Source organism: Colletotrichum orchidophilum (assembly GCF_001831195.1).
Source record: "Colletotrichum orchidophilum strain IMI 309357 chromosome Unknown Scaffold_25.1, whole genome shotgun sequence".
Classification (NCBI taxonomy): Eukaryota; Fungi; Ascomycota; class Sordariomycetes; order Glomerellales; family Glomerellaceae; genus Colletotrichum; species Colletotrichum orchidophilum.
In genome coordinates this window covers 144,702-171,452 of record NW_019172981.1, presented here as the reverse complement: position 1 = coordinate 171,452, position 26,751 = coordinate 144,702, and the positions used below count along the sequence as shown (strand labels likewise).

The window sequence follows — 26,751 nt, the reverse complement described above, 5'->3', positions numbered from 1 at the left end:
CAATCTACATCTGCTTCCAAACAGTGTGCATATTCCCTATTTCAGCTCCTACCACAAGCGGAAGACCGAAAGCTCTCGATCTGTGATAGAGTAATCACTCGGTACCGCCATCGTTGATAGGAACAGGTTTCCGAGACCTTCCGTACCCAGTAGAGAGTTGTAGATGATACCAAGAGGTGACGCAGCAAGCATGACTGAGGTACCATTAGTGATGGTCAAAAGCTTCGGTGCTAGCCGCATGAGCCTGAGAGCCTCGATTGATGGCTGCCATCTGTATTTGACATTGTTTGGTGTGTACAGAGGTTCGTCGGCTGCCTTGAGCATCGATATTTCAATGTCCGGAGGAAACGGCTGTGGATGCCGCACACCTGTGTCTAGCAGGGCTCGCAAGTTCATCAGCTGTATGATTGAAGCGTTGTAGATGATCAGTTCGGCAGCCTGTTCCGCCGTCTTCACCGCAAGTGGCCTAGACAACAAAACCTTGGCCCAGGGAAGTGAGATGCCATCCGCTTCTGCTTCAAGAGGCAGATCTACTTCCCTTGCAGCACCGGGGTTGTCAGATTCCCAGTGCCATCTCCAGTCCTGAAGATCCGCGAGAAGCTGATCAATCCGTGCATGAGCGTCAACCTTCTCATTGTCGAGGTAGAGCCGATTTGGTGAAGCGATGGAAACGGTAAGACCAGGAATGATGACGAAAAGATCCATCAGTAGGTCATGAGATGTCTTGGGTATAAAATACCATGGAATAGTTTTCCACCGGGTTTCTTCAAAGAATGAGCGATCATGCTCATTAAATGAATTGCAAGCCTTGAGAGAATGGTTAGGAAGGATATCTGAGGAAACATACAAGTTCCAAGCTTGATATTGACTTACGTGGAGTGCCCTAATCTGGCGAAAGTAAGTCAGCATGGGCTCTTGCTGGAAACATTCTGGTCCACATAATTCTATAATCTTTGACATGCCATAATAGTGAGGAACGTTGGCCACATTCTCTACCGCATACTTTAATTATCAGCACGCTAGGTCCATTCAATCGACCAAAGTTCCTTTCAAAAGACTTACTTGGTAAAGACTTAGTATGATGATGGTAAAGGCCCACCGAGCTAGTTCCTGTTTGGACTTGGCTGACAAGGCAGCGTGCAACGCCCTAATCACCTTGCCGTTCAACTCGTAGCCCTCCGCCAGCATTTTTGGCTCCTTGACAGAGTTCCCCATGAAGCCAAGTGCCGTCGCCAGACTTCCCGTGTAGTCGGCTTTGGCTACGTCTGATTCTGTATCCCCTTCCAGTGACATGCGAAATAGAGGTTTCCAAAATGGAGCCCATCGATAGTTTGTGACAAGATGTGAAAACGCCATTTGATTACGGAACGCTGTAAACGGGAGTTCTGGGACGACTCTCTGCTGTGTGACGGCGCTCGAACTTGTGTTGGACAGTCTTACTAGCTGTTGACTGCCGCCGGAATTGCCGGAGGCGGCGAAGTTCTGCATACGAAGCGGCAGCTCATAGCCCAGGCATTTGTGGCCGGACTTGAGGCATCTCTCACATGCAGGTCGGGTTTTGTCTAAGTAGGTGCACTTTCATGTAAGTAAAAGGCCTTTTGCTGAGACTTTCCGTTGAGATTATCACTTGAGTGACGGAAACTTCGTATACGTACCACACTTAACCCGTCTCCGTCGACAAGTATGACAATAACCGCTAGATGGTGGGCGTCCCATGATGATATGCTTGAATTCGTTGGTGAATCTTTCTGTGAATAATTCGCGATGGAAGCCTGGGCGGAATTGGACCAGAAAAAGAGTTGGGAAATTCGTCGCAACTGATTTGCTTGTAGAATAAAAATACGCAAGATTTAAAGTGCTTGCAGAGCTTAGTGACAGTACAACGTCTTGATTTATGGCCAAAAGAACCATGTTATTGACCGTATCTCACGAGGCCATGTCGCAGTCCCACCACCGACCGGACTTGATGGAGAGCATCGAAGATTGAATAAGCAGGGCAAGGGGGCACAACCCACTCGGGCGCGTCGGCAGGTACCTTTTGAGCCTTTAGTCATCGTGGAAGAGGTAAGCTAAGCCGAACTCCAATTCTCTTCAGTTCTAATGCATCCCTTGGCGAAACGTCCCAAGCCCCCCTTGGTCCTCGACGTCTCCGTGCTTCTTGGCCAGTGTCACGCTGACTGTGTCCCCAATAGGCATTTCGTGTTCCGGCCCAATCACAGAGACTTGTTAGAATATGTACGCAAAGATCGCCATGGGCATTATGGTAGACGACCGTGAGGATTGTATGCCGAAAGGAGGCAGTGGTCTCATCTCCGTCAGCAGTGATCTCGTCGTCTCAATTGACCACATCAGTGCCATAGTTCAGAGTCGCATATTGACCTATTTCTGTTTGCTTACCTTATGCATACACATCACGTATCGCCACTTGTGTGAAGGCATGGAGAGCGCTGCTAGCGATTGGTCGGGGATCCGCCAGAACATTCGATGCACTCTATAAGAATTGAGTGTTGATGATCTGCATCTCGGGTCGTATCCGCCAATGGCAAATATCCGCGCGTTTCAATGGTCTTTGATATTTGGATGAAACATCGAAGTGTTGCAATCACAGCTTCAACTCATGGGCTATTGACGTAATCGGGGATTAGAAAGAACAGTAGTAGTGAAGCGACATACCAATGAGAGATATAAACCAGCGAACATAGAGCACCCGGCTTTCCGCTGTCACCACCTCGTACTGAAGCCAGAGTCATTAAGGCCTTGAGCTTCTCAACATCTTCGTATTGTCGTCTTCAAATTATTACTTCAAAGCTTACCAGCCGCCGCGGACCATCTACAGCACATCCTTAATTGATCGGAGTTCTTATTCGCTATTTATAGTTTATCCATAGCTTAACAAAGCTCGGCCTAGATATCCTTATTCCGTAGCTCTGACTTCTTCCATACGTTAAAAACCACCTAGAGTGATATGTAAAGCTCCTTTATCTACTTTCCCACAACTAAAAGCAGTATTCTATCATCGTCCTCAATCGCCTTGGTCCTTTCTCTGGCGGCTAACGCGCCCTTGGTGGTCGCCCACCGCACACCATTTCTTACCAGCTCGCTCGGCTTTACGGTTCTATCGTCAAAAATCTCTCGGTTTCCCTCGTTTAGTCGGGCCTTGGTCGTCAGTTTCTATATCCGTCGAAATGGTCGTGCCGTCCTGCTGACCTCCCCCGAATCGGAGAGTCGGGAGTCCGACGCGATATTAATCGTGTCCGAATCCGCCGACATATTTAACGACGGGACCCGTCGAAAGTGTGTTCACTATTGCTGCGCCTCTTCATTAATTCCCATATGCAAATTAGCTGATTTTCTCCCTTCCCGTCGCTTCCTCGCATCTGCGGAGAATACTGATGAGACACAGTCTAGCGTAGTTTTCCCGAAAAGTACGAAGCAGTCGGCATTGACATCGTCTTAACAATAAACTCCGTAATTATCGACCGGGGATCTACTTTTGTGAGACAGATCCCTGAGTAAGGTACCGAGAAATATGCCAAGTGAAGAGCAGAGAAAAGCCTTCGTCTGATGACTGGTCACCGGTTTGGCGACAGCCTATGACTGTGAGAGGATCATATGTACTCTGTACATCTAGTCACCTGACCTGACTTCCAACATCATTACCAGCGCTCGCCATGGTAATCGTATCGATGGTCAAGTTTCATACAGACCGCGTTAACATTGTATTTCATGTTTGCAAAATCAGTGCTCCGCTCGGCATCGGAGTGAAGCTGACTCAAACTACAAGTAACTAAAGCGACAGGGATAACGCCAACTCGCCATTCATCTTGTTGAATCTGCCCATGGTAGATGCTAGCCTCGAGCTCCAGTCACTGCAGATAATATCATCACCGTAGGTTACTAGCATTCATCTAATCTAGGTATCCAAGCTGGACGTGATCGAAGTTTGAAAATTGGAGTTAAATTACACCATTTTATTCAAGACCTCTGACGTGCTCGGTTGTTCTGCCCGAATTCAAATATTGATTTAAGAGGATTGCTGCACCCTGCGTTCGACTGCTGGAAAATCAGGAAAATCAAACACCCTATAATTTAGCACAATGTCTTTTTCAGTCAGGATATCCACAATGCTCGCCATCTTCCTGTCGAGCTTCTGGATTTTCCCCTTTGTTTTCGGCGCAGCAAAACCGAGTCGATCTTCGCGAAATTATGAGCGATCCTTAGACAGCTGGGTATCGGTCGGCCACAATGGGAACTGGCCATGCTCCAGTGACGAAATTGAGGTTATCGAGAACGCGGTAGAGTATACCAAGATTCTGGCGAATGGGGCGATAGTGGCTTTGGATGATACGGGAACGTCCTCCTCAGCATATTTGCGCTGGTTTGGTGGTGAGACTATTACATCCCTACCTATTTAATGGGTGTCCGGTTCGGTTTTTATGCATCGAGCTGTCACTGACATTGAACTACGACTTTGGCTCATAGACGGCAACGCTTACGAATCTGACCTCGAAACCATCAGAGAATATCACTATGAGGCTGTAATTTCCGAGCTGCGAGCCCCTGAGTCTGGAACCGTGGACTCGGTAGAAGAAGGCGGCGAGGATCCAGAAAGACTCGTTTACGCCTGTCCTGCCGCGGGTGACTCTTTCTGCGCGTCAGGCGAGGCAGCTGCGGTGGTTAACGCCGGCGATTATGGCTTCAGTGTTAATCTCCTCTACGTCTGTCCTTCATTTTTCAATAAGGTCAGCCACTCGCGGATGCTATCCAACTGGCGCCAAGGTACATATACGCCGTCCGCTGGCTTGGTTCTTCTTCACGAGATGCAGCACCTCGATGCTGTCGTGGGTTCAGAGAGACGCAGTGTCGATCACGCCTTCTCAGTCAGAGGGTAAGCTGACCGTTGCCAAACAAGCCCTTCGTGAAGCGGAATGCTAATCATCGAGTGTTCAGTTGCGAGGATCTTGACGACGAAGAGAAGATCACGAATGCACAAAATTTTGCTTTCTTCGCATTGGACGTAACTGCAAGCCCTTAAGCTAGAATGGAGGCCTATGCAGTAGATAACCAACTGAGTGGAACTGAAGATACATATGTACAAGCGGTAGTCTGTTCTTTTGTCATCGCGCTGTACTTTATTGGTGAACGAAAATATTAAATATAATGGTTGTTGCAAAGTCACATGTCCATTAACACGTCTTAATGAATCAATGGACGCCGAAGTCGTATCAGCTGGCGAGATATTCGCTTGTCTCGGCTGACCACATCTACATCACTGGATCCGAAGCGCTTGGCGATGACTGCGAACACTGCAATCGGAGTGTCGCATTTAGGACCGTTCTGAGTGTACTTGGATGAATCACATATTGAACGAAATTTTCGGATCTTTCGATCCAGTAGCAAAGTCAAGCTTAAAACGCTGAGAGGGCTGACGGAAAACTTGGTCTTGGTTGTGGCCAGGGCCGAGAGAGACAAAATGAGAGAGGCACGAGCCCGCTTGAGGGAACAGAAAGGTGGCCGGCGCAGATAATGACCACGCCGTCTTCATCAGCCGGGCCATCAGCTCGAAAGAAAAAAGCATTAACAAGAGGGCTAGCGAGATGTGGTCGATCTACTAGGACCTCGAAGACGGCTCTCCCTACCTCAAGAAGTCTGTCGAGTGTAGACAGCTCCTTTACTGAGGCCAAGTCTGTGAAGGCAAGCTAGTCTGAAAAGAATGGAATGAATGTACTGACTGAGGGCAAGCTGACTATCTGTCTGATCTCTCTCTCTCTCTCTCTCTCTCTTTCTCTCTCTCTCTCTTTCTCTCTCTCTCTCTGTGTGTGTGTGTGTAGAAGAGAAAAGCCAAGCTAGCTACAGGTGTGGAGGTGACGTCGAGGTGAAGCCGAGCAGAGCCTGCTGACTAATCACACATGCCAAAGTCAGTATCAAAGTTGACGTTGCAACGAAACCTTTCTCAGGACGTTTCGGTGGCTATTTCTTCGGCCGCATGCCGTCTGTACGCGATCCTCGCACTCGGTCGTTTGCATGGTCAATTCTCTGCAGAAACGGCACCATCTTGAACTTTCCCGGCCGTCAGCATGTTATAGGGTAAGATGAACCTTCACCTTCGATAGTATGTGGAGGGAGCCAGGAATACGATTGCATCGCTCATCCCGGGGCAGCCGAGTCACGCGAGTTCTATTAGGGAAAAGAAGAGGAAAGCCAGCCACGCGTCTGGTTGCCCAAGGGGTAAGCCGTGGTCACCGAAAGCCCGGGCAGTGGGCCGGGGGCCGGGCGCTACTCATGTGCCAAATTATGCTCAGCCGATCGGCTGGTCTAATGGCATGGATATACCTGCACCTCCGCCAGTGATCATCAGCGCAAAACCCCTCGTAGTTAGATGACAGGAACCCACCGCAAGGCACCCTGACAGTGTCACGACGACCTTAGCGCCGCGGGCCGCGCTCCGCAGGATTCCAGCATGATCCTATATCAAATATGGAGCATGGGAAGCTATATGTGTCACTCGAGGGGTAGATTGAGCCGCAAAAAACCAATCATCACCATGCGGGGCGCTCATCTGCGGAATCTAGGCTGTCTTTCCTGAGTTTCCTAAGAGAGCAAGAAATTCGGGCTGCGATCCTGCCACTCCGATCGGCGTTGTTCACGTAAAGACATCCTTTCCCCTCATCTTATACTTTGATATCGCTGTACATCATCATTCCAGTACGCTTTGGACTCTTGGCGTCAAGGTCACAGGTTCCGTGGGCAAGTTGAGGAATAGATTAGAAGCTCAATAGGTCGTGTCTAGTATCAAGACGTAGCGCGATGAACAACGGCGAAAAACGCGCTGCGCAGCCGGTGCTACTAGGAAAGGAGCTGATGCCCATCTTACTAGATTCTCTCTTAACCTTATCAATCTTACCTAAGCAACTGTCAGCCTGCCCAGTAATCCGTCAGTCACGTAATACGGATCGCATTTGTGAGGTAACCGCCTTACTTATTTATGTACGTCCAATTACCAAAGCAGCACCCCTCAAGGTACAGAAAGCAATTCCTGGTTGACACTGCTCACTCCGATCATGACCACCCAAATCAACACATACTTAATCGTCTCGAAGGTAGACTTCACTCAAAATCCACAATCGCGAATCTTAGCACTTGAAAACAGAATTCAACAGTGTTACTCAATCACTATAGGTAGTCGCTCGAACACAAAGTTAATAACTTCCGAAGCGATATCGAGTCCTATCTTAGCAATACTGTCTAGTCTCACCTTAATTGCTATAAATAACGCGTCGAGGCTCGTCTCTACCATTTTCAATAACGGGCGCTTAGTTCTAAATAATAAAACGCCAAATTACTGTAAACCATAACAAGCCTCAGGAACCACATTATCCGGATTCCGCCTCTCCGAATCCACCCCTTCTTTACCTACGATCTAAAGCGGAGTATCATCAAACCAGAGCATAAGTGGTTTCCGAAGAACATAAATAAGGTCTACTTATTAAGAACCCCAAAGAACCTTCGTCAACACCGCATGCTAGACTACTTAGTCAGGTTTTATAATATATCCCATCACATCAAAGCCTCAGTTAATACGAGCGAATCAAGTAGTAAGGCCGACGTTAATTAGGGACCCGAAGTGGCACTTTGGAGGTTTGGGCCTGTGAAATATGCGAGAATCATTCCACCACGGATATCACACCAACGTTACAAACCACCTCTTTTTTCAAGGTGTAACGCTATTTATCTAACAAACTCGGGTTGATGAGGACTGATTGGATTATATGAATGGAAAGACGGTCATCTGATCCCACTAACACTAGTCTTCAGGTCGTGTAAGAATTATTTCACCGTCGATACTACTTAAATGTAACGTCCTACCACCTTTGTGCCATGATCCAAATGTTGACTTACCACTGTCGGGAGATAAGTACCACAAGATGAGGACTGGCTTAGTGGCCCGACTAAAAGACGGTCATCTGATGCCTTTAGAACCAATCACTGTTTCCACATCTAGATGTTGTGGTTCACCGGATGCAACAACATCAAAGGATGCAAGCAAGAACTTATCTGCAGGTGGAACGATCTACAATGTTCCTGTGACGACGCGCGCACTCATATGGGTGCCCAGGAGCGCGCCGAAGGTACTACGAAGTGGGATTGGGCCCGTAATGCACTGCAGTCAGCATAATTCGTTGGCTAAATACTAGCTACAATACCATGTGTATACCTTGCTGGCTAGTAAGCTTTCTCCTTGACTCACACTTTTCTCCCTCTTCCGCCTTTTCCCTCTCACCTTTCTTGTGACTGCCTCTTTTCCTGTTTTGTCTCCCCTTTGGTATTCACTCCTCCCTAGTCTCGTGCCTGCAACCTCTCGTTAAGGTACATACACCCACCCACACACACACACACACACACACACACACACACACAGAGCACGACACAGCACTGGTGCGTGGGCTTTGGATCATGGAGTCAATCCCACACAAAAGTAGCGCAGTGTTGTTCGACTTGGATAACACACTTTTTGATCACTGCCATTCCCTGAGATCCGCTATCCCGTCCATCCAGGCAAGCTACGACAGTTTCGAAACGCATAATTCCCAAGACCTTATTTCCAAGTACAATAAGTCACTTCAGAAGGCCTACGACGAGTATCTCCGGAACGAAATCACTTACGAAGTGGCAGATTTCAAGAAGGTTCGCTTGTTTTTCGGTGAGATTGGGCTCTCAGAGCCAGATCACAAGCAGATCATTGAGTTCCGGAATATCTACAATTCATCATACCGGAATCATCGAAGGGCGACGCCGGATAGCGTTGAGATGCTGATACGTCTACGCGAGAATGGCTTCCGACTTGTACTTGTTACCAATGGTCAACTCAAGGATCAGTTGGAGAAGGCGGAAGCCATCGGAGTGCGTCACCTTGCCGACAAGATCATCACCTCAGAAGAAGCAGGTTGTTGCAAGCCCGACACCAAGATGTTCCGTCTGGCAATTGAGAGATTGGGGGCGTCGCCTCAGAAAAGCTACATCATAGGTGATTCTGTGAACTCCGACATCAAGGGCGGCCTTAAAAGTGGACTCGACGCCATCTTATATTCGCCTATTGCCACGGACTCCACGCGCGAATTATTTGGGACAGCTGTGCCAGTCATCCACAGCATGTCTCAGCTCCCGGAACATCTCAATTTCAGCCTCCCACGATTCGCCCCACGTATCTACTCGCAGCATTCCCAGGTTATCGTAGAAGGAATCGGGATGGATGTGGTCACTGAGCCACGCCATTGTCTCTGGTTAACAAAAGACACTGTGAATAGCCTTTCGAGGCAAATAGCCGGTGTCTTTGAAGACATTTCCAAAGAGAACTACATCTCTGCCATCTCCCGACTTGAAGCGATGATCAAAAAAGTCGCGAAAGCTGCCTCGCCGATCGACGAGACTGCCATTCAGATCTCATACCCCGGCCAGGACCACCAACTGAGCGAATCGATCACCGATTTCCCATTTCATATCACGGAGAGACTGCATAGCGTCCGCGTCGACTATGAAAAATACGTTTTCGCATCCAAACTGACGATTCAAGCTCACTTACGAGAGTGCATTGAACTACTTCAAAGCTACTGCGACAACCTCATGCGAGACCACCCAAGAGCAGCACTGCGCAACCTTCGGTCCGTGATGTTGATACTGGCTAAGGTTGCTGGAATACAAACTTCTACAGTCGTTAAGGGCGAAGGACTTAGTCTCAACACGATCTGAGAAACCAAACTGTTTTTTGGTAGTGGCCGTTAACTTATTAAAGGGCGTTCTCGGTCTCAAAAAAGAAAATTTTATCCATTTCAGGCGGCATATGGAGGAGTCAAGCAGACGCTCAGCAGCCCTCACTGGCAAGCGATCTAACATCGAGGAACACGAGCGAAGGACCGCGCCCAAATTATATCAGCCCTCGGTTTCATCGATATCGGTACGTTGGTGAATAGTTTCCTCTCTTCTTTCGGGCTCGGTATTGGCAGACGCGGCCGTGCGGCGCGTGGAAGAGTTTGCAGGTTTGAACTGGAGAGCATTGCCCGAGCTCTGATTCTCAGAAGAAAGGAGAGAAAAGTGTTCAGCTCTATTCGTTTCGTTCAAGGCCACGACGTCAAAAATCCAGACAAGCTCGGCTTATTTTTGTAGGCTTATAAGAATTATAAAGTCAGGGCACTATCGTACTAAACAGCATAAGGAGCAGCTTACGACTTAAGGATATTCTGCCTAGTTCTTAGCCCTGACGTAGCAGTCTACTACCTTTTCGACTTGTCGACAAGTGTTTAGGCGGTGGCCCGGGTCTCTGATGCACTCCCAGGCGGCGATGCATTACAGATTGCTTGTGTTCCGGAATGCGAAGAAGCTGGTGTGTATCATATGTAAAGCGGTGGCTACATGTAGCCTCCTATGGTATATCCGTCTCACAAAGCTACTATGGATAGGCCTGCCGCTTTGCTTCACCTAATCTGTGACAGAAAAATAACGCGATCCTCGCCGACAGTTTCCCATGGTCTTTGCTGAGGATGATTCACCATGGAACACTCATTCGTTAATCCTAACTTAGCCCGTCAACCATGGGTCTTGCAGAAGTTGCCTCGCCGTAGGCCGAGCGTTCGGATCCCACGTTAGGGCCCTTCGAATGAATTGCAGAAACTTGAGATTATTCTCAAGTTTGGTCTCCAATGTCTCAAGAGTTTTCCCTCTTGGGATAGGCAAAAAGTTGCCCCAGTTCCCTGGAAGACAATGGTCAGACTTCCCATGAAAAGGATTTACCACTGGAACGGAAGAGATTTCGCTGAACGAACCTTGTGCATCCCAGTACTCGAGCGCTCGATTGCGATGCCGGTTGAGGAGCTTTAGAGGCGGTGGGCCCAGTACGGCAATGAGTTCAGCGAAGTGAGCACCGTCCGAGAAACTGCCATCCTCTTTGCGGGCGCTGAACAACGTCTTTCCTTCAAGGAGATCCCATGCCTGACACATAGAAGGAGTGGTTAGGGAATCCGTCAGTGGAACTATGATTTGATCTGAACACATACTGTAAGTCCGACGCTCCAGATATCGACCGGGCAGCCCCATTGGATGTGCAAGAGCGTCTCCGGGGCTCGGTACATGATTGGCATGATGTCGCCAGCGTGAGGACCAGTGCCGAGTCTGGCTTCCCCAAAGTCAGAAAGAAGCAGAGGCCCAGCCTTAGGCTTCATCAGGCGGGAGAGGTAGATAGTTCGGCCATCAAGTTGCTTGCGAGGAACGGGGTTCGAGAACTCATTTTCTTCCAGTTTTTGGAAGAGAGAGTCGTCGCTTGTCCCGAGTAAAAGATTGCCGGGATTAACATCTGATCTCGTCTCAGTTGCGATGCCTGGTTGCCTGGCATGATTGTTCCTGCAATCGTATGGAAAGAATGGTATCAGGGAGCACACACTTACCAGTATGTACAGACTGTACCTCGGTATGCAGGAAATCAAGTGCTTCGAGAAGCTCCTTGATGGCTCCCTTCACAAACCCCTCGTTAAATCCGCGACCGTCCATGAATACCATGTCCATATTACGAATGCTCATTTGAGAAACCTGAAGAGCAAGTGCGACATGTTTGCCATGGGGGCCGATTACTTCAAAAGAAGAGAGTAGACTTCTGATATTTTTCGCGCCAGGGTGCTGACTTGGGAGGAACTTGTCTAAGTGCCTGTAAAATGGCAGTTCACGGTGCTGGGCTGAGTTGTGAATGTAGATTTTAAGGGCCACATATTGATGGTTCCTGTTCCGGATGATTAGCACAATGTCGCATCAAGACTGAATTAACTCACTGCAGGTCACGCGCAAGCCAAATGGTGGAGGATGAGCCGTAGCCAAGTTTCGCCACGGTTTGGAACCGGTCGTTGAAGATTTCTCCAAGTCGAACAGGATAGAAATGTTCTGAGATGTATTCTGGTATGGTCTCCTCCTCGACAAGCTGATCTTGCCCGATGACATCGAACCCTGACGCTGGAAATGCCCGGGGCATTGACCGTGGACGGTGAGACGACAGCCTGAACGTGGCAGGTAGAGAGCTGATTGCCGAAGCCATTGTTTTCTGAGCTCGAGGGGGCAAGCAATGATTGTAGGAAGCCGGTAAAACAGAACGGCGGAGTCGTCGGCAGGTGAATCGGTATAGCGCCATGGCGGTAGCTCAGGAGCATGAAGGTGGTAGGTTTGGTGATGTATTTGGCCATGGAAGGCTTGTAGCAGAGAACGTCATGTCCGGATATTCCCCGGAGACCGAACTTTCCCCAAGCGTGGCTGTAGTCAATTGTGCCACAGAAATTGGCGCGCGCCTCAAAGTCACACGCCCCATCCTGGCGCGGCGCCCAGACGAAGAAAGTCGATAAGGTTGCCCTTAGTTATTCCGATTCTTTCTGCCCTAAAGAGGATATAAGTCCCCTTCACTTGATACGACGCGGCCTGACATATCGACAGCAGTGCTACACAATATCTCCCACAAGACACCGACCAGACTATCAAGTCCAGTTACTTGAAACAACTACAACATGTGCTGGAAATACACCAACATGATGCCACGGCTGGAATGGAGCTTCTCTATGTGGACGGTAGACGTGCATTCAGTAGTAAACATCTTGATGCATCCTCTGGGTCTCAGCCTAGAAACTCTACATGTACCTTATGCATCAATTACTACGACTCTTTGTCACCGCCGGTCATCAACCCTCGCTATTTCTCTCACCCCTACGATACTCAAGTCTTGGCCAAGTCGACACGGTTCAATAGAAGATTGTCAGCTGCAGCGCCAATCCAAGCTCTTGGGGCAACAGTGTTGAGATGCCGACAACATTGGCGACAGCGAAATTTTGGATTTCATCAAATGAATAAGCTCTACATGGTTTAATTATGCTGGGACTTGCGCTATGCTTTCGAGGGCACTTGGTGGTGTCGTGGACACCCAACCTCAGAGTGCTTGGTGTCGATGGCTCGAGGATAGTAGATGCTAGTATTATGCCTTTATTTCCATCGGCGCATATCCAGACGATGGTCTAAGAGATCGCCGAGAAGGTAAAATCTCTTATAAATTGCGCTCAAGCATATAGCGAAACAAGTGTAGTCTGGTAGCAACTTCTCCTACACAGGCAGTCGACAACATCTTGTAGCAGTAGTATTCTTGATGTATCGCGTCTGGATTTAGATTATTAAGGATTAGGAATGGGACCAGCAGACATTGATATACTCTCTTGACGTACCGCTTTTTGGATGAATGCTTTTTGATTGAAAGTCCCTATATTCGGTCATTTACTAAGTTTGTTTTACTTCTGTGACTGGTGCGACCTGCTCTTACTTTGGCAATGACTTGTCAACCCTGCTCAATGCGGGAAATGTCGTCATTGAGGAGGTGCCCGTCAGCTTTCCCCTGGAATATCTGACTAGCAAAGAACTCTCAATTGCCTTAGACTCCTAAAATCATCATTTCTCAGAAATCAACGGTAGCCACAGCCCCTCGCGACTTGTAAGAGCCACAGAGGGACAGCAGACAGGGAAGGGAAGCTTAAAAATCCTTGTGTGCACTAGAGGGCTGGACCGGAATAGTGGTGTCGCGTTTTGCAAGTCAGCATGGCCCGCCGCCAGGATGTGCTATTCGAGCCAATAGTGATCACTGTCAATTTTCGCGAGCAGGGAATCGGCGCCCCGATCAATTCAACCAACCATTTGGGAGGATGACCTTTTGCCTAGTGCTTACCCTGACACTGGAGTCACAGGGCACGGCTTCGAAATGTGCTGTTCCAACGTCAAGCAGCATCCCGACGTTAGACATTGGCTCCAACACCTTTTTATGCAGTAAAACTAGCAATAACTTGGGTTGGAACGATAGGGTTTGAAGCCTGCTTTGCTAGCTCCATTAGACTGAAAGACGGTGTCGGGGCGAACCTTAGTTGAGCTGTAACCAGGCACAGATGATTGAATAAGACGGCGACTACATTCGACACTAGCAAAGCCGCTAGGGGTTCATATGACCACCACGCGCTGTCGAGCCGGAGAGCCCTATGACCCTGGTCACCCAAGACCATCTGAATCATCTGTTGCATTTATTCCATTAAGCAGAAATGCAGGGGTTATACGCGATACCCGAGCCTGCTCAGGGGCCGATTCTGGCTGCCTAGCTAATTATTCTGTCTCAGCTAGGCTCGCGTCAGGCTGACTGCGGCTGGCTGCCAACACCACACCACAAGAAAACTCCTGATAAATTAAGGTTCTCTTCGAGGCTTTTCCTCTCGCAAATAGCGAGGGGCGAGGTCGATCATCTCCGATGCTTCGACAGATGTGATTGCTCACGGCCAGCAGCAACAGATTAATGATGTTTGGTGCATGCTTGTCTTCAGGATGGTGTGCTGGCTGCTTCTGCATGATTTCCATGCTAAGGATATTCAGGTTGAAGAGAGCGAGGTATTTGGAAGCCGTCTGCCGGTTTATATCACATGAAGGAATGTCGGTGGGTGACATAACGAATTATGATATAAGGGAGAAAGTTGGAAGAATGAATCTGTGCACTGCTTGGTTCTGAAGCTGTCCATTGTGGAGAACGGCTACTTCAAGTTCTTTTGTCAAATGTCTCATGTGGTATTTCAGCTACTATGTGGACTGACTATTTACATGAATGCATTCCGTCGCAAGAAAGACACAAACGCTCGATTATTAAATCTTCAAGCCCCGTTGGTGCCGTTTTCGCGCTTCTTCAATTCTTCGCGGACTGCAGGTAGGATATAGCGACCGTAATCGATGGCATCGTTGAGGTTGTCGTAACCACGGATCGAAATCAGCTCCGCGCCAAGATCGACATAGTCCAAGATGGAGTCGTTGATCGTCTTGGGAGATCCAACCAGCGCCGTAGAGGCTCCACGGGCGTTGGTCGCAGTGACGGTAGGGTACCACAACGCCCGGTCCTGGACCTCGCCCTTCTTGGCAATGTCGAGCAGACGCTGGGAACCAACATTCTGAGGCTCGGGACCGTTCTGGCCGGGCTTGCCCTGTCCAGCAGAGATGTTGCCCTTGAGCGCGTCGAGCGTGCGGTGCGCCTTGGCCCAAGCAAGCTCATCCGTCTCGGCGAGGATGGGACGGAAGGTAACCCAGATGCGGGGCCGGTCCTTGCGGCCGGCCTTCTCGGCCTCGGCGTAGATGCGGTCAATCTGCTCCTTTGTCTCCTTCAACGGCTCACCCCACAGGCCGAAAATGTCGGCGAGGGAACCACCGATGCGGTACGCCTCGGGCGACGAGCCGCCGACGGAGACGGGAATGGTACCCTTGGTAGGGCGGACGCTGCTGTGGAAGTCCTTGAAGGTGTAGTACTTGCTCTCCCAGCTAAACGGCTCCGGCGACTCCCACGCGCGGCGGAGAATCTTGATGTAGTCCTCGAGGCGGCCGTACCGCTCGTCTTTGGAAAGGAAGTCGCCCTCCTTGGCTTGCTCGGCATCGCTACCGCCGGCGATGAAGTGCACGACGACGCGGCCCTTGCTGAGCTGGTCGAGCGTCGCCAGGGCCTTGGCGGCGACGGTGGGGTACAGGGTGTTTGGCCGCAGCGCGATGATGACGCTGACGTTCTTGGTCACGGCGGCAATGGTTGCGCCGATTGTGAAGGGGTCAAATGAGTTTGAGCCGTAGGGGACGAGTGTGTAGTTGAAGCCGTAGTCGTCCAGGTTCTTGGCGTAGCGGACCAGGAACTCGGGATCAACGCCAGCACCGGGGATCGGGTTGATCTCCGTTGAGGCGTTGGGGAACGTTACGCTGATGAATTCGGTCGGCATTTTTGCTTTGTTCTGTTTTTTTTTCTTGGGCTTGGGTATCAATACTGCAGATTAGTCTCCTTTGCAATCATTCAGTCTGTGAAGTAGGTATGTCGTCGCCTATATACATCCGTCGCACGATATGACGACAACTGCAAGATAATCACGCCTTACACCCCGAGCCGATTTCGGCAAGGGTTTCCCTAGTGAGATGTCACCATAACCCCATCTAAATCTAGCACGTTTTATCAATGGGGGAAAAGAGCAGCATCTTTTTCGTTAGCTGTTTCGGAGAGCCTCAAGTGAAAATCGTCGGTTCTTCAACGCAGCTTGCTGTCGGGCGGGCTGCGATCGGTGCGCGGGCACTTGGCGACGCGGGTCCAGACCGGGGCGAGGGATATGCCTACCAGACCTTGCATCAAGTCCAGTACTCACAACCAGAGAATGACATATCAAGTGATAGCTACTGAAACTGCCGAAGACATCTATCAGCACCTAGCTACCCCGCTCCTAGCAAACACGCAATTCTCAGGATCAGTTCCACACATCCACAACTTGGGGCCCAGGTCGGACATACCCGCAAGCCTGAAGCCCCGAACGCTCGATATTGGCTGATTGGAGAGGCGCAGTACTCCCAATACGGATCTTATCGTGCCATTTACTTACAAATCAACGATTGTGCAAGAGGCAAATTATTCTGCTGATTTGTCAACGAATAAGGAAACGTATGCCGGATGCCCCTCCGCAACCTTCGGGCTCACCACGGTCGGCAAAGCCGGAGTCGCCCCACGGACAGGCCCCCATTCACGGAAGAAAGATGACCCAGGTATTTTAGGTTAGGACATCATCTTCAATTATGTATTCAATCATAGTAAAGCGTACTGGGCGATATTTTCATCAGCGACGGGCATCTGCTTAAGCCTCAGACCGAGATAAAAGACTGATACTTCCAGAGAGAACACGCGTAACAGCTTATAGAACGCCCGAGTGATTCAAGAACTGTGGTCCTTAAGAAGATTTCTTCTTAATTTTCTATATTTTCCTGGATCCAATTCAGCTATTGTATAGTATCCAGTGTCCAATGCGGATCAAAGTGCCAACTCAGAGAGAAGATGCCGATTTCATATCAACACATTGCAGTAATCTTTTGACTTTTTCAAGAATAAAATGAATAAATAAATCGGATGCTAATTGAGAACCATTCAGCCTTCTAGAAAAGCGGCTGAACGACTGAAGAACCCCTTCGACGGCTTCCGTTCTTCAAGAAGTAAAACTAGGACAGCTCAAGTCTATGGAGTAGGAGGATTTCTTCTTCCGAAGCTAAGCGAGCGAATGCTTGTTCGGCACCCGAGCCAGCCAGTACTGCGACAGCGCTGCGAACAGGTTGAAAATAAATCAGACACACATTGGCCTGTACGACCGCCATTCGCTGTCGTAGGACGTGGATGTGGTGGTCAAGAACATGTTTGTCGTAGATCGCGTACAGCACTGGCAGACGTCGGTGCTGTTGGAGTCATAACTCTGCCGACAATCATTTGCATGTACGGCGCAATGGAATCACCGCACGTGCTTGTATTTGCCCGAGGAGGACTGAACTGTAACAACTCGAGTTGAGAGCACTGGACGTTGTTGTGCGCAAGACTTGTTGACAAGAGACCATAGACAAGGCAGGTCAAGTGTGAGAAACGATATATGAAGTTCCAGAAACCCGGGAGGGCGTCCATCGGGGCAATGACACTCTTAATCAGTCGGTTACAGGTTTACAGGCTTCAAGATACAAATTGAATGTCTTGGAACTTACCCGCAATAGATGAGACACAAAGTAGAGAGTAGAAGAGAAATCTTCTCCAATCTCCGCCGTCGGCACACCAGCGACAACCATGTCGGCAAAAGTCGATTTAAATAGCATGAAAGCCCAGATGAGTAAGAACTTCAGGACACCACGCTCCGTGACCGCATCTATTGGGACGACATTTGTTTACATGCCGACGAGATAGTAAAAGGGGAAGACAATGACGAGAAGGGCTAGAGCGATGCGAGGAATCTCAACAATAATACGAAGAGTACGCCCGAGAGGCTCGTTCTCTTGCCTCGTATTTTTCGCTTTGCAGGATAAATTTGAGCATTTTCAGATAGATAGAGACGGCAAAAACCACCAACAACTTGAAAATATTCGGCTGTGGAGGCCTTGCATCGTGAATGTTGAGTTGTGAAATCACACCCCGATAAACAAGCCCTACAGCAACGTCATTTATAGACCTGTGGGACGTCGATAATCTGGGCTGGAAGCATATCGTGCCAACAGGCAAGACCAACTTGGAATAAAATCAAGATGGCGCGTGCCAGTCAGTACGGCTGAAATACTCGCTCAGTGCACAGCGCCAGCTGAACGTGGAATGGCGCGGAGTAAGAAGACATCTCATCGGGACTCGTTGCAGAGCCGCTGATCGCCACCCCCCCGCTCCAGACACTCGAGCTCCCAGCGCGTCTCAGCACACTCGTGGCTCTCATTCCAGTTGAGGTCTCGGGCCAGTTCCTCTCGGCCTTGGAGCCCGGCGCGGCGCCGATGACCTTGAGAAGCCAGTCGGCGGGAGTTTCGCCCTGTCCGCAGGGAGATGCTCCATACTGCTTAAAGGGACTCCTAATTACTCTGGAGTTCTCGCCAATGTCGCCAAAGTAGACTGTGTTTCCGCCATGTGTTAAGAAGAGAAGACGGTCGAATTGTGGGAATAAGAGGGCAGAAGGTTGGTAAATTATGAGGAGACTGGCCTGGCCGTTTTCGGAGGGCTTCCAGACTGGGGACGAGATTGACCACGTGGTTTAGCTGTCGAGACCCGAAGTAAGTTGTCGAGAAAGACCAATGAATAGGTTTTGGCGGCGAGCTCGACCCCAGTAGTCAGCCTGTCCCGTTGCTCAACAATCAAGCTTGGAGCAATGGTTTAGTGAAAGACATGGCTTGATCGAAACACGAGGATGAACCTTCTCCAGATACCCCAACAACAGCGTCGGCATATGCCTCCATCTCTAAAAGCGCAATTACCGCTTCGACAAAGGCATACTTGTCCTGATTAGGTGCAGACAGATGCTGGCTGGCGTAACATGGCACTGAATCGTAAAGCTTCCCTGACAGTGGACATCTTAAGATGGATCTCTTGTTGCTGCACGTCGCTGGTCTTTCTCTGGAAACATTGGTCTCTGGGAATGCCGTTGACCAGTATATATCTGGAACCCACGCCCATGGCTGCTCTATTGGCTAGTACATCGAGCAGCGTAGTTCCACCAATGCTAGTAGAGCCTGGGGATAATAGTCAGCCGAGAGCCCTTAGGAGAATGAAAATCAACCTACTATCAAAGCAGTCACAGTCCTCGGCATTACCTATCCGCTAGCTTTATATAGGATCCCGCGGTTGTAATATTCGATGGAGACGTCGTAGTAAACACATGCATCCTTCTAGTGGAAGACCGACTGGCTCTTCTGGATTGCAGCTTACTTAATACCTGACTGGGTACGATGTCTGTCAGAATTTTCATGTTGATAAACACGCTGGGAAAGACTGATCTCTTCGTCGTGAGGGACCTTTGCTTGTCTCGGAACCGGATGACCGCGTCGGAAGATCAACACCTCGTCCTTGGAGCGATCTGTGGTGATCTATTGCCCCGCGAGCATGTCAACACACATGAAAAAGATGATGAAGGTGATCAAGAAGCCAAAGTTTCTGAGCAATCCGCTAATATCTGTACCAAACCTCCACACTTACACATGACGAAAATGGCATGCCTCCAACTGTGAGACTTGTAGTGATTATTTGAAAGCAACGTCTAGGTCGACAAAGTCAGCACCAGGCGCAGCGCCGGCAACCGAACATGTCACATTCAGCGAGGCGTTTGGATAATCTGGGAAACCGAGGAACAGGGGAACTGCTGGACGGTGAAATCATTGGAGACCAGGCTCTCGAACACGTAGGCGATGGGGTTGGTGTAGTCAATCCAATGGAGTCAGCTCCTAATATCGCGAACATCACTCCCCGTCCACACGGTTGCTAGACGTTAAGAGCATTCTTCTGGTAGTTGGTACAGTGCCGTGTCTATGAACATTCAAGTCATGATAAATTGATTCAGCATCGAGTCTCGAGTAGCCTTTGGGATGATGGTGAGAGTGCTGAAGAAGGGTTCGGGCCCATATCTTGACGTTGAACTCCTCGCGACAGCTCGGGTCCAGTGCTGCGTGCTTGGCCAGGAACGGATTGATGCCAAGGTCAATTCTTGACGTCGAATGAACCAGGTCAAGACTATAATGCCGAACCAGCTCGTTCACTTGGGCATCATTGGCTTCGATGTCCATCTCATTTGTTGGTGGTCGTGTTCCTGAACGGCTTTGGCATGCAAGGGGTCATCTGACGGCTTGGACATGACGTTACCGCGTTGATCCTTGGGCGCGATTCTTTTTTTGTCTCGTCTTACTTCAAACCAGATTAGATGAGAGATTCAAGAAAGCAGAAAAGTAAGGGCTCAAGCAATATCAGACAACGGAAATCAGGGGTGAATTATAATCAGATGGGCCTCCCAAAAGAGGTTAAGCCTCCAGTCGAAAGTAAGTTTATAGCAAGCATGAAGCAGACACGTGAATTTTAAATCCAAATACGCTCTGCGAGCGTCAATATTGCAAGCGAGTCGAAATGAACGGGGGAGAAGCCAAAAAGGAGGGTCCGGATCACTAGGTTCACGTCACCAAAGCTCTGAGGAAAGAGCAAAAGAGCACCGCAAAGATCTACGTTGCAGATCCCGGGGTGCCGGCGTCATGATGGGGTCCGATGGGTGCGTGGAGTTTGCCCGATCGGGCATCTCGGGGCCGAGGCACCACACCCAAATAGCGACCGAAACTGTCCAGCAGTCAAAGGCAGCCCCCCACTCCCCAAAAAAGGCAAAAAAAAGTGAATGCTCTTTGTGTCTCGGTCCATCCACCCTCGTCTCCGACCTACTCATCTTTATCTGTCGGCTTTTCTCGTTCTGCATGATTTCATCCTGTGGGAGCCGAAGATGACTGCTGATAAGCCACGCAGTGCTCCTGGTTTTGGGTCTCGAACACACAAGTCCTGCGACGCTTGCAAGTCACGCAAAGTCCGCTGTCCTAGTACGTGACTGGAAAGAGAGCTTGTTGCATTCCATTCCTCGCTCACGAACAGGCGGGCTAACTCTTTCAACAGGTAACGGACCGCCTGGACCTTGTGCGAATTGCATTGTAGGTCAAACCCGCTTCTACTTCTCTTGAAGGCCATGCATGCCCGTTTGCTCACAACATTTGCACTGAGAAGCGTCGAAAAGAAGAGTGTCGCTTTAGCGTAAAAAGGCTAGCCCACAGGCGTAATGGTAAGCACGAACAGCAGCGCATACAGCATACAGCATTTACACACCCCTCGAGAATTGAGGCCACCACATTTTTGGACGAATTTCCATGGCGACATGGAGAGATTGCAATTTGCTAAGTGAGCCCTCAGTTGCCGGGCAGCTTCTCCCGACAAACTACTCGCCGTCGAGCAACCGAGCTCCCAGTCTCCCAGACGCCCAAGCCGTCCTGGACTTGTCGACATCCGATGGAGAAACCAAATCTGTAGTCCTACCGGACCGCTCGTCGCCAAAATCCCCTCCTCACCGTATCCAAGATCTCCACGTCGATCGCGTCCTCGCACGGGCACAGAGACCAAAGATCTCTGCCGGAGGAGGCCAAGAGGAAGCCATGTTTGTACCGGTAAGCACATGCAGTCAGGGGGCTTGAATGTTCAAGTTGCTTGCACATGCGAGATTCGCTGGAAGCTGACCCGGGATCGCACAGCGCAATGGCATTTTTGGTATTGAAGCGCCACATCATAACCCTCAGTGGCCCCGCGCGTAATTACTGACAGATTTAGGGGGCCGAAACAGCCTCACGTTCTTCTCCGACAGCAGGCTTCTGTCCTTGTCGACGCGTCTCCAGAATCGAAAGGTAAACGACCTCGTGGGACGAATTTCGGCCGTTGTCAATGGGCGGTTACGCCGTATCGACTCGACCACGACGAATCCCCGGAGGGCTCAACCTCCCGACTTGGGCACCGATAGAACCCGCGTGGCCTTGTACATCCGCCGTAATCATTTCCTTTCCCCTTTTCCACGACACAGAATGAAGGGGACGCTAAGCATGGCCAGTCTACTTTGAGCGGGTGCATCCCATGTTCCCGTTCCTCGACCGCACGACTTTTGAGACCACAGTATCCAGTCCAAACTTTCCCGACCTTCTCGAACGGAGCAAACCTTGGTGTTGTCTCTACCACAGCGTCCTTGCCTTGGGGTCTCAGTATGCCGATGGCGGCACATTCGAGCCTGGCAAGGGCGAGTCATGGCGACTATTTTCTGTCAGCTTGAGCGGCTTCTCGGAGCTTCTGTTGCTACCTGATTCTCTCACCATCCTGCAAGCACTGACGGCCATGTCGGTGTTTGGGCTAGGAGTCTCTGGCTTGGCTGTCGAACCTGTCATCATGTCAGAGGCGACAAGACGGGCCCAGATAATGTCGAGTCATAGCTTTAGTGGCCCGACGGCTCACGCTTATCAGAAATCGTTCTGGATTTTGTACGTAATTGAGAAAATTGCAAGCTTCCACTTTGGGAGGAGTTCTGTAAGTAACCATGATACTCGGCCCCTTACCACGCCTTATATTCCGACGGATCCATGCTCCTGGTTTCTTGTATAACGTCTGTTAACGATGCCAAGGGATTCGTCGACAGTGACATATCATGTCCCATCCCCCTTGTGCCCGAAACAACGACGGGAGACTTCAGCTGGTTCTTGCACTTTGTGCGCTTCGGTCGCCTCCTATCTCGCGCCTACACATCGCTTTTCTCGGTTGGCGTCTCGGGCAATTGCAACTCGTATTACCTCGACGTAATTGACCAGTTGAATGGCGAACTAGAGCAGTGGAGAGCGTCTCTGCCCGACAACGGCTTTCGTCCGGGCGGATTCATACGGCCGCAAACCGTATCTGGTTCTAATAGGAGATCGCTGGCTGTCATTGTCCATTACCTCTACTACAGCCTGTTGTTAACGCTAGCAAGGACAACATTGTGTTACCTGCCTGTCCCGGAAACCGCGGCGGTAACGGCAACAAAGGATGACAGCATGAAGAAAATTTTGAACGCGTCGAGGGTCATCTTGGAGCTGACCACAATGATCGAGGTTGAGCCATACACGGTGGCATGGTAAGTAGGAGTGAAGTCCAATCTTCTCGTCTCTCTGCCGGGCTTTCACTCACCAAAAGCATTATAGGGCTCTTGCTGGGATTCCCATCACCGCGCTTTTCGTATTATTCGACCTTGTGATTCACGACCCTCGGCAATCGGGCACGAGCTCCAACCTAGCCCTGCTCGACGTGGTTGCTGGCCACTTTAGTAGGATCGAGTATGCCAGTGGTGGCACGGTGCCCGGTTCTCTGATTGCCGAGTTCGCAAAAATTGCACGAGATTACGTGAAAGAGATTCAGGATTCAGAGGCCGGCTTGACGGACTCTGCGAGTGCGAGAGGACCCATGAGTACGGTTACGATGCCAATGGTATCGCAGTCGTCTGGGCTTGATGCCGAGAAAAGCAGGCAAGCGCCCAGACAAACGCACATGACCCTGGACCTATCAGAGGTGAGTCGACAGCCCTTCACCGTGTCATCAAGAAAATGCCTTTCTAACCGGCGTTTATAATGAAGGCTATGGCGAGAGATGCCATGATGTCTGGCCCGATGCAGCAACCGGGATACACCGACTTTTCTTTCGATCACGGGATGAGTCAAATGTCTCCTAACGCACTCATGGGGACAGACGTGATGGGCATCTTTAACTATTTTCTGCCTGATCTGGACCCCATGTTCTACCAGGGGTTGACGCAAGAGTACGATCTGATACCGAATCAAGGGGCCGTCGGCGTGGAAAAGTGAATGCGGACGGGGTGCAAATCTTAATTTCCGTCCGTTGATCAGGACGGATGCGGCATGACATGACATTATTTTCGGAGCTATATTAAATGCCATGGGCCCCTCGCTAGCACGTTATGTTGCTACCACTCCCCGTATCACAATCGTCAAGGTCGAAATGTCGTACGGATGGATTCAGTCACGCGGGCAAAGAGATGACAAAATGCTTATTAAAGCCAGAATCGGAAAGGTTCATGTTAGCTGACTGCCGGCCCCAGAATCCAAAAAGTAAGGTGGGCGATCACTCATTCTCGGTGGGATTGGCCTCCGGGATCCCGGGCTTCGCTCCGGTCCGCAGCAGGGATCAGCCGGGTCCCGGGCGGTCCAAAGTAGCCTAGCGTCTCCACCAAAGTCCGCGCCTGTGGATCCCTAAATGTTGCAGGCCCCTGTCTTGTTTCCTGCAGAAATGCGCACGCTTTAAAAAGAAGACTGGGCCGCCTGGGGCAAAAGAAAAGAGGGCATACTTGTCTGGTCATGCGATGAACGTCAACATCTCAACTCTGACTCTGTAACAACTTCCCCCCTTCAGAACAAATTTCTTCGGTTGATCTTGATGGCACCCGAAAGCCCAGCTTCGCAGGCGAGTACTCCGGCAGGCGATAAATCTCGCAGCGCGTTGGCTTGCGTCTTTTGTCACCAGCGCAAAATCAAGTGTGACCGCAAGTCCCCTTGCGCGAACTGCATAAAGGTTTGTTTGTCAGCACCTGGACCCCCTCCCCCCCTCTTTTGGCCGAAAGACCTGAGGTCTTTGCAAATCCACACCACCCACTCACACTCACACTCACACTCACACTCACACTCACACTCACACTCACACTCACACACACACACACATATGTACATATACGAGCACACTTGACTGATGCACGCGCCTAGTCTGATCAACCGTGTGTCCCATCGACGCGAGCACCTCCCGGAGCGGGTAGAAGGCACGTCGTGAAGGACTTATTGGAGAGATTGAACCAGTGTGAGAGTCTGCTGAGCCAAGTAGCTCCGCGAGATACCGATGGACGTCCCGTCAATCCAGATACGCCGGGGTCCTCACGCGATGTGGCCGACAGCCCTACAATGTCGTACGTAAGCTACGAAGAGGCCCGGAAACAGCCCAGCTCGAGGCCCAATGGCAAGATTGTCTGCGATGATGGCCGACCTACGTTTATGGAAAATCCGTTCCGTGGAGACGTTCTTGACTACGTGAGTGCGCTTTTTGAAGTCTACCGTCTCGATACAAGTCTTAAGTCAATCCCAGCTTCAATTTTCCAAGCTCGGTCTTGAAGACAACGACACTGAACAATCAACGAATCCGTCCGGCTCCACCAGTGTCTCGGAAGGCGGCGATGCTGTTCATCAAAAGCTGATGGATTTCGATACGCTGGTCCTGGGACCAGTCGAGGTTCTGCGCCTTTGGCAAATATTTCTGGAACGCGTCAACCCCATGATCAAGGTCGTCCACGTCCCTAGCCTGGAACCTCTCGTCTTCGAAGCAGCAACGGACCGCTTCAACCTGAGCCCGGACCTAGAGGCGCTACTCTGCTCCATCAACGTCGTCGCAATCATGGCCCTGTCCGAAGCCGAATCAACGCAGATGCTCAATGTCGAAAAGCCAAAGGCGTTGCGCAATTCCATGTTTACCCTAAAGAAAGCAATGTCCAAAGTGGACATTTTACGAAAGTATAACATGACCACTCTGCAATGCTTAGTGTTGTACTTGGTAAGATTTCTGTCTGATGCATTAAGGAACTCTCACTGAACCGCGGGCTAGGTCTCTCTCCAGGGACAATTCGATCGCCATGCCGCTTGGGTTCTGACCGGCATGCTCGTCAGGATAGCGCAGAGGATGGGCCTTCATCGCGACGGAGACCTCATAGGCCTACAACCCTTCGAGACCGAGATGCGTCGTAGGATCTGGTGGCAGATCATAATGCTGGAGACCAAATACGCCATCCTCGCCGGGTTCGGCGACACGCTGCTCCCGCTCAACTGGGACACGAAACTGCCATCAAATGTCAACGACGCCGATCTTCTACCCGGGTCGATGGAGCCAGTAAAGTCCCGCGACGGCGCAACCGAGATGGCCTTCTGCCTTATGCACTATGAGTCGCGGGCCTTTTTCTGCGACAACCCCATGCCCGAATTCGAAGCAGTGGTCCTGAGCGGGGAGAGAGTCAGCCCCGAAGACTCGAAAAAGTTCTCCGGTCAACCGCTCGACAAGTACCGACTCCTCGTCGACCAGTACGACGAGAGGCTAGCGGCCGCAGAACGGCGGTTCTGCAACCCGACCATCGGCGGCATCCACATCGTGGCGAGCAAGATCCGCTCCTTTACCGCACAGAAGCTCCGCGACATGATTATGCACGCGCGGGAGCCCGGGGACGACAACAAGGACGGCGGGGCCAGCCAGCAGTCCTTTTTCCGGGCGTGGGTGATTTCCTTTGAGAGCGACGTCAGCTGGTACGATACGATTGACGACAAGTTTCTCTGGTACCTCAAGCTGCATTTCCAGTCCGACGCCTTCTCCGTCATGATTGAGCTCCTGCAGTGGCAGCCCGTCGGCACGCTGGTGGACAGGGCGTGGCGGGCGATTGACCGGCTGTACCACCACCACCCGGAAATGTACGACGTGAGCAAAAAGGACAATATGCAGCGCGCGGAGAACTTGCTGGCCGGCTGGACGAGGCGGGAGCTCGCGTTTCGCAACGTGGGCATGTCGTGCGACACGCCGCTCGTCGTGGCGCGGTTCCGGAGCAACGAGATCTTCAAGGAGAGACAACCGGGGGGCGGCGTCCCTGTCGATCAGTGGCTGGCGCCGACGCCGGATACGGCGTTCTTTTCCGATTTCAGTCCTGCCGACTTTGAGACGTTTGACGGCGGTATGCCTGGAGATTTGCATGGTTCGAGTTTTGGTCTTTGGGGTGGAGGGGGGCCGGGACAGCATGCTTTATGATGACGCCTGTGTGGTAATGGTACTGCAGGAGAAGGAAGGGGGGGTGTGCA

The 26,751-nt window shown here is 50.6% G+C and overlaps 8 protein-coding genes across 8 annotated transcripts, besides 1 other annotated feature; 4 read left to right on the top strand and 4 right to left on the bottom strand.

The window, feature by feature from the left end:
• Positions 1-48: 48 nt before the first annotated feature.
• On the bottom strand, positions 49-1,293 carry CORC01_04005 (uncharacterized protein; the record flags this gene model as incomplete). The annotated part of the gene is made up of 3 exons (XM_022615653.1): positions 49-807; positions 874-1,002; positions 1,063-1,293. The coding sequence occupies 3 exons, from the start codon at positions 1,291-1,293 to the stop codon at positions 49-51; spliced, it is 1,119 nt and encodes a 372-aa protein (XP_022477830.1).
• Positions 1,294-4,097: 2,804 nt separating this feature from the next.
• CORC01_04004 (uncharacterized protein) lies at positions 4,098-5,035 on the top strand (the record flags this gene model as incomplete). The annotated part of the gene is made up of 3 exons (XM_022615652.1): positions 4,098-4,386; positions 4,483-4,888; positions 4,951-5,035. The coding sequence occupies 3 exons, from the start codon at positions 4,098-4,100 to the stop codon at positions 5,033-5,035; spliced, it is 780 nt and encodes a 259-aa protein (XP_022477829.1).
• A 3,419-nt stretch (positions 5,036-8,454) lies between these two features.
• CORC01_04003 (uncharacterized protein) lies at positions 8,455-9,747 on the top strand (the record flags this gene model as incomplete). Its single annotated transcript, XM_022615651.1, has 1 exon — positions 8,455-9,747. One exon carries the CDS (start codon positions 8,455-8,457, stop codon positions 9,745-9,747), a length of 1,293 nt encoding a protein of 430 aa, XP_022477828.1.
• An 825-nt stretch (positions 9,748-10,572) lies between these two features.
• Positions 10,573-12,073, bottom strand: CORC01_04002 (protein kinase domain-containing protein; the record flags this gene model as incomplete). Its single annotated transcript, XM_022615650.1, has 5 exons — positions 10,573-10,745; positions 10,818-10,983; positions 11,049-11,344; positions 11,436-11,764; positions 11,814-12,073. The coding sequence occupies 5 exons, from the start codon at positions 12,071-12,073 to the stop codon at positions 10,573-10,575; spliced, it is 1,224 nt and encodes a 407-aa protein (XP_022477827.1).
• Positions 12,074-12,908: 835 nt separating this feature from the next.
• Positions 12,909-12,992: a sequence feature (Short protein (CORC01_04001, OHF00684.1) was converted to a misc_feature.).
• Positions 12,993-14,693: 1,701 nt separating this feature from the next.
• Positions 14,694-15,791, bottom strand: CORC01_04000 (uncharacterized protein; the record flags this gene model as incomplete). Its single annotated transcript, XM_022615649.1, has 1 exon — positions 14,694-15,791. One exon carries the CDS (start codon positions 15,789-15,791, stop codon positions 14,694-14,696), a length of 1,098 nt encoding a protein of 365 aa, XP_022477826.1.
• Positions 15,792-18,116: 2,325 nt separating this feature from the next.
• CORC01_03999 (uncharacterized protein) lies at positions 18,117-19,009 on the bottom strand (the record flags this gene model as incomplete). Its single annotated transcript, XM_022615648.1, has 3 exons — positions 18,117-18,565; positions 18,750-18,834; positions 18,899-19,009. The coding sequence occupies 3 exons, from the start codon at positions 19,007-19,009 to the stop codon at positions 18,117-18,119; spliced, it is 645 nt and encodes a 214-aa protein (XP_022477825.1).
• A 2,213-nt stretch (positions 19,010-21,222) lies between these two features.
• CORC01_03998 (uncharacterized protein) lies at positions 21,223-23,721 on the top strand (the record flags this gene model as incomplete). Its single annotated transcript, XM_022615647.1, has 7 exons — positions 21,223-21,516; positions 21,601-21,616; positions 21,677-21,889; positions 21,951-22,417; positions 22,513-22,997; positions 23,065-23,428; positions 23,494-23,721. 7 exons carry the CDS (start codon positions 21,223-21,225, stop codon positions 23,719-23,721), a joined length of 2,067 nt encoding a protein of 688 aa, XP_022477824.1.
• A 1,104-nt stretch (positions 23,722-24,825) lies between these two features.
• CORC01_03997 (C6 zinc finger protein) lies at positions 24,826-26,701 on the top strand (the record flags this gene model as incomplete). The annotated part of the gene is made up of 3 exons (XM_022615646.1): positions 24,826-24,951; positions 25,007-25,468; positions 25,520-26,701. The coding sequence occupies 3 exons, from the start codon at positions 24,826-24,828 to the stop codon at positions 26,699-26,701; spliced, it is 1,770 nt and encodes a 589-aa protein (XP_022477823.1).
• Between the last annotated feature and the right edge of the window lie 50 nt (positions 26,702-26,751).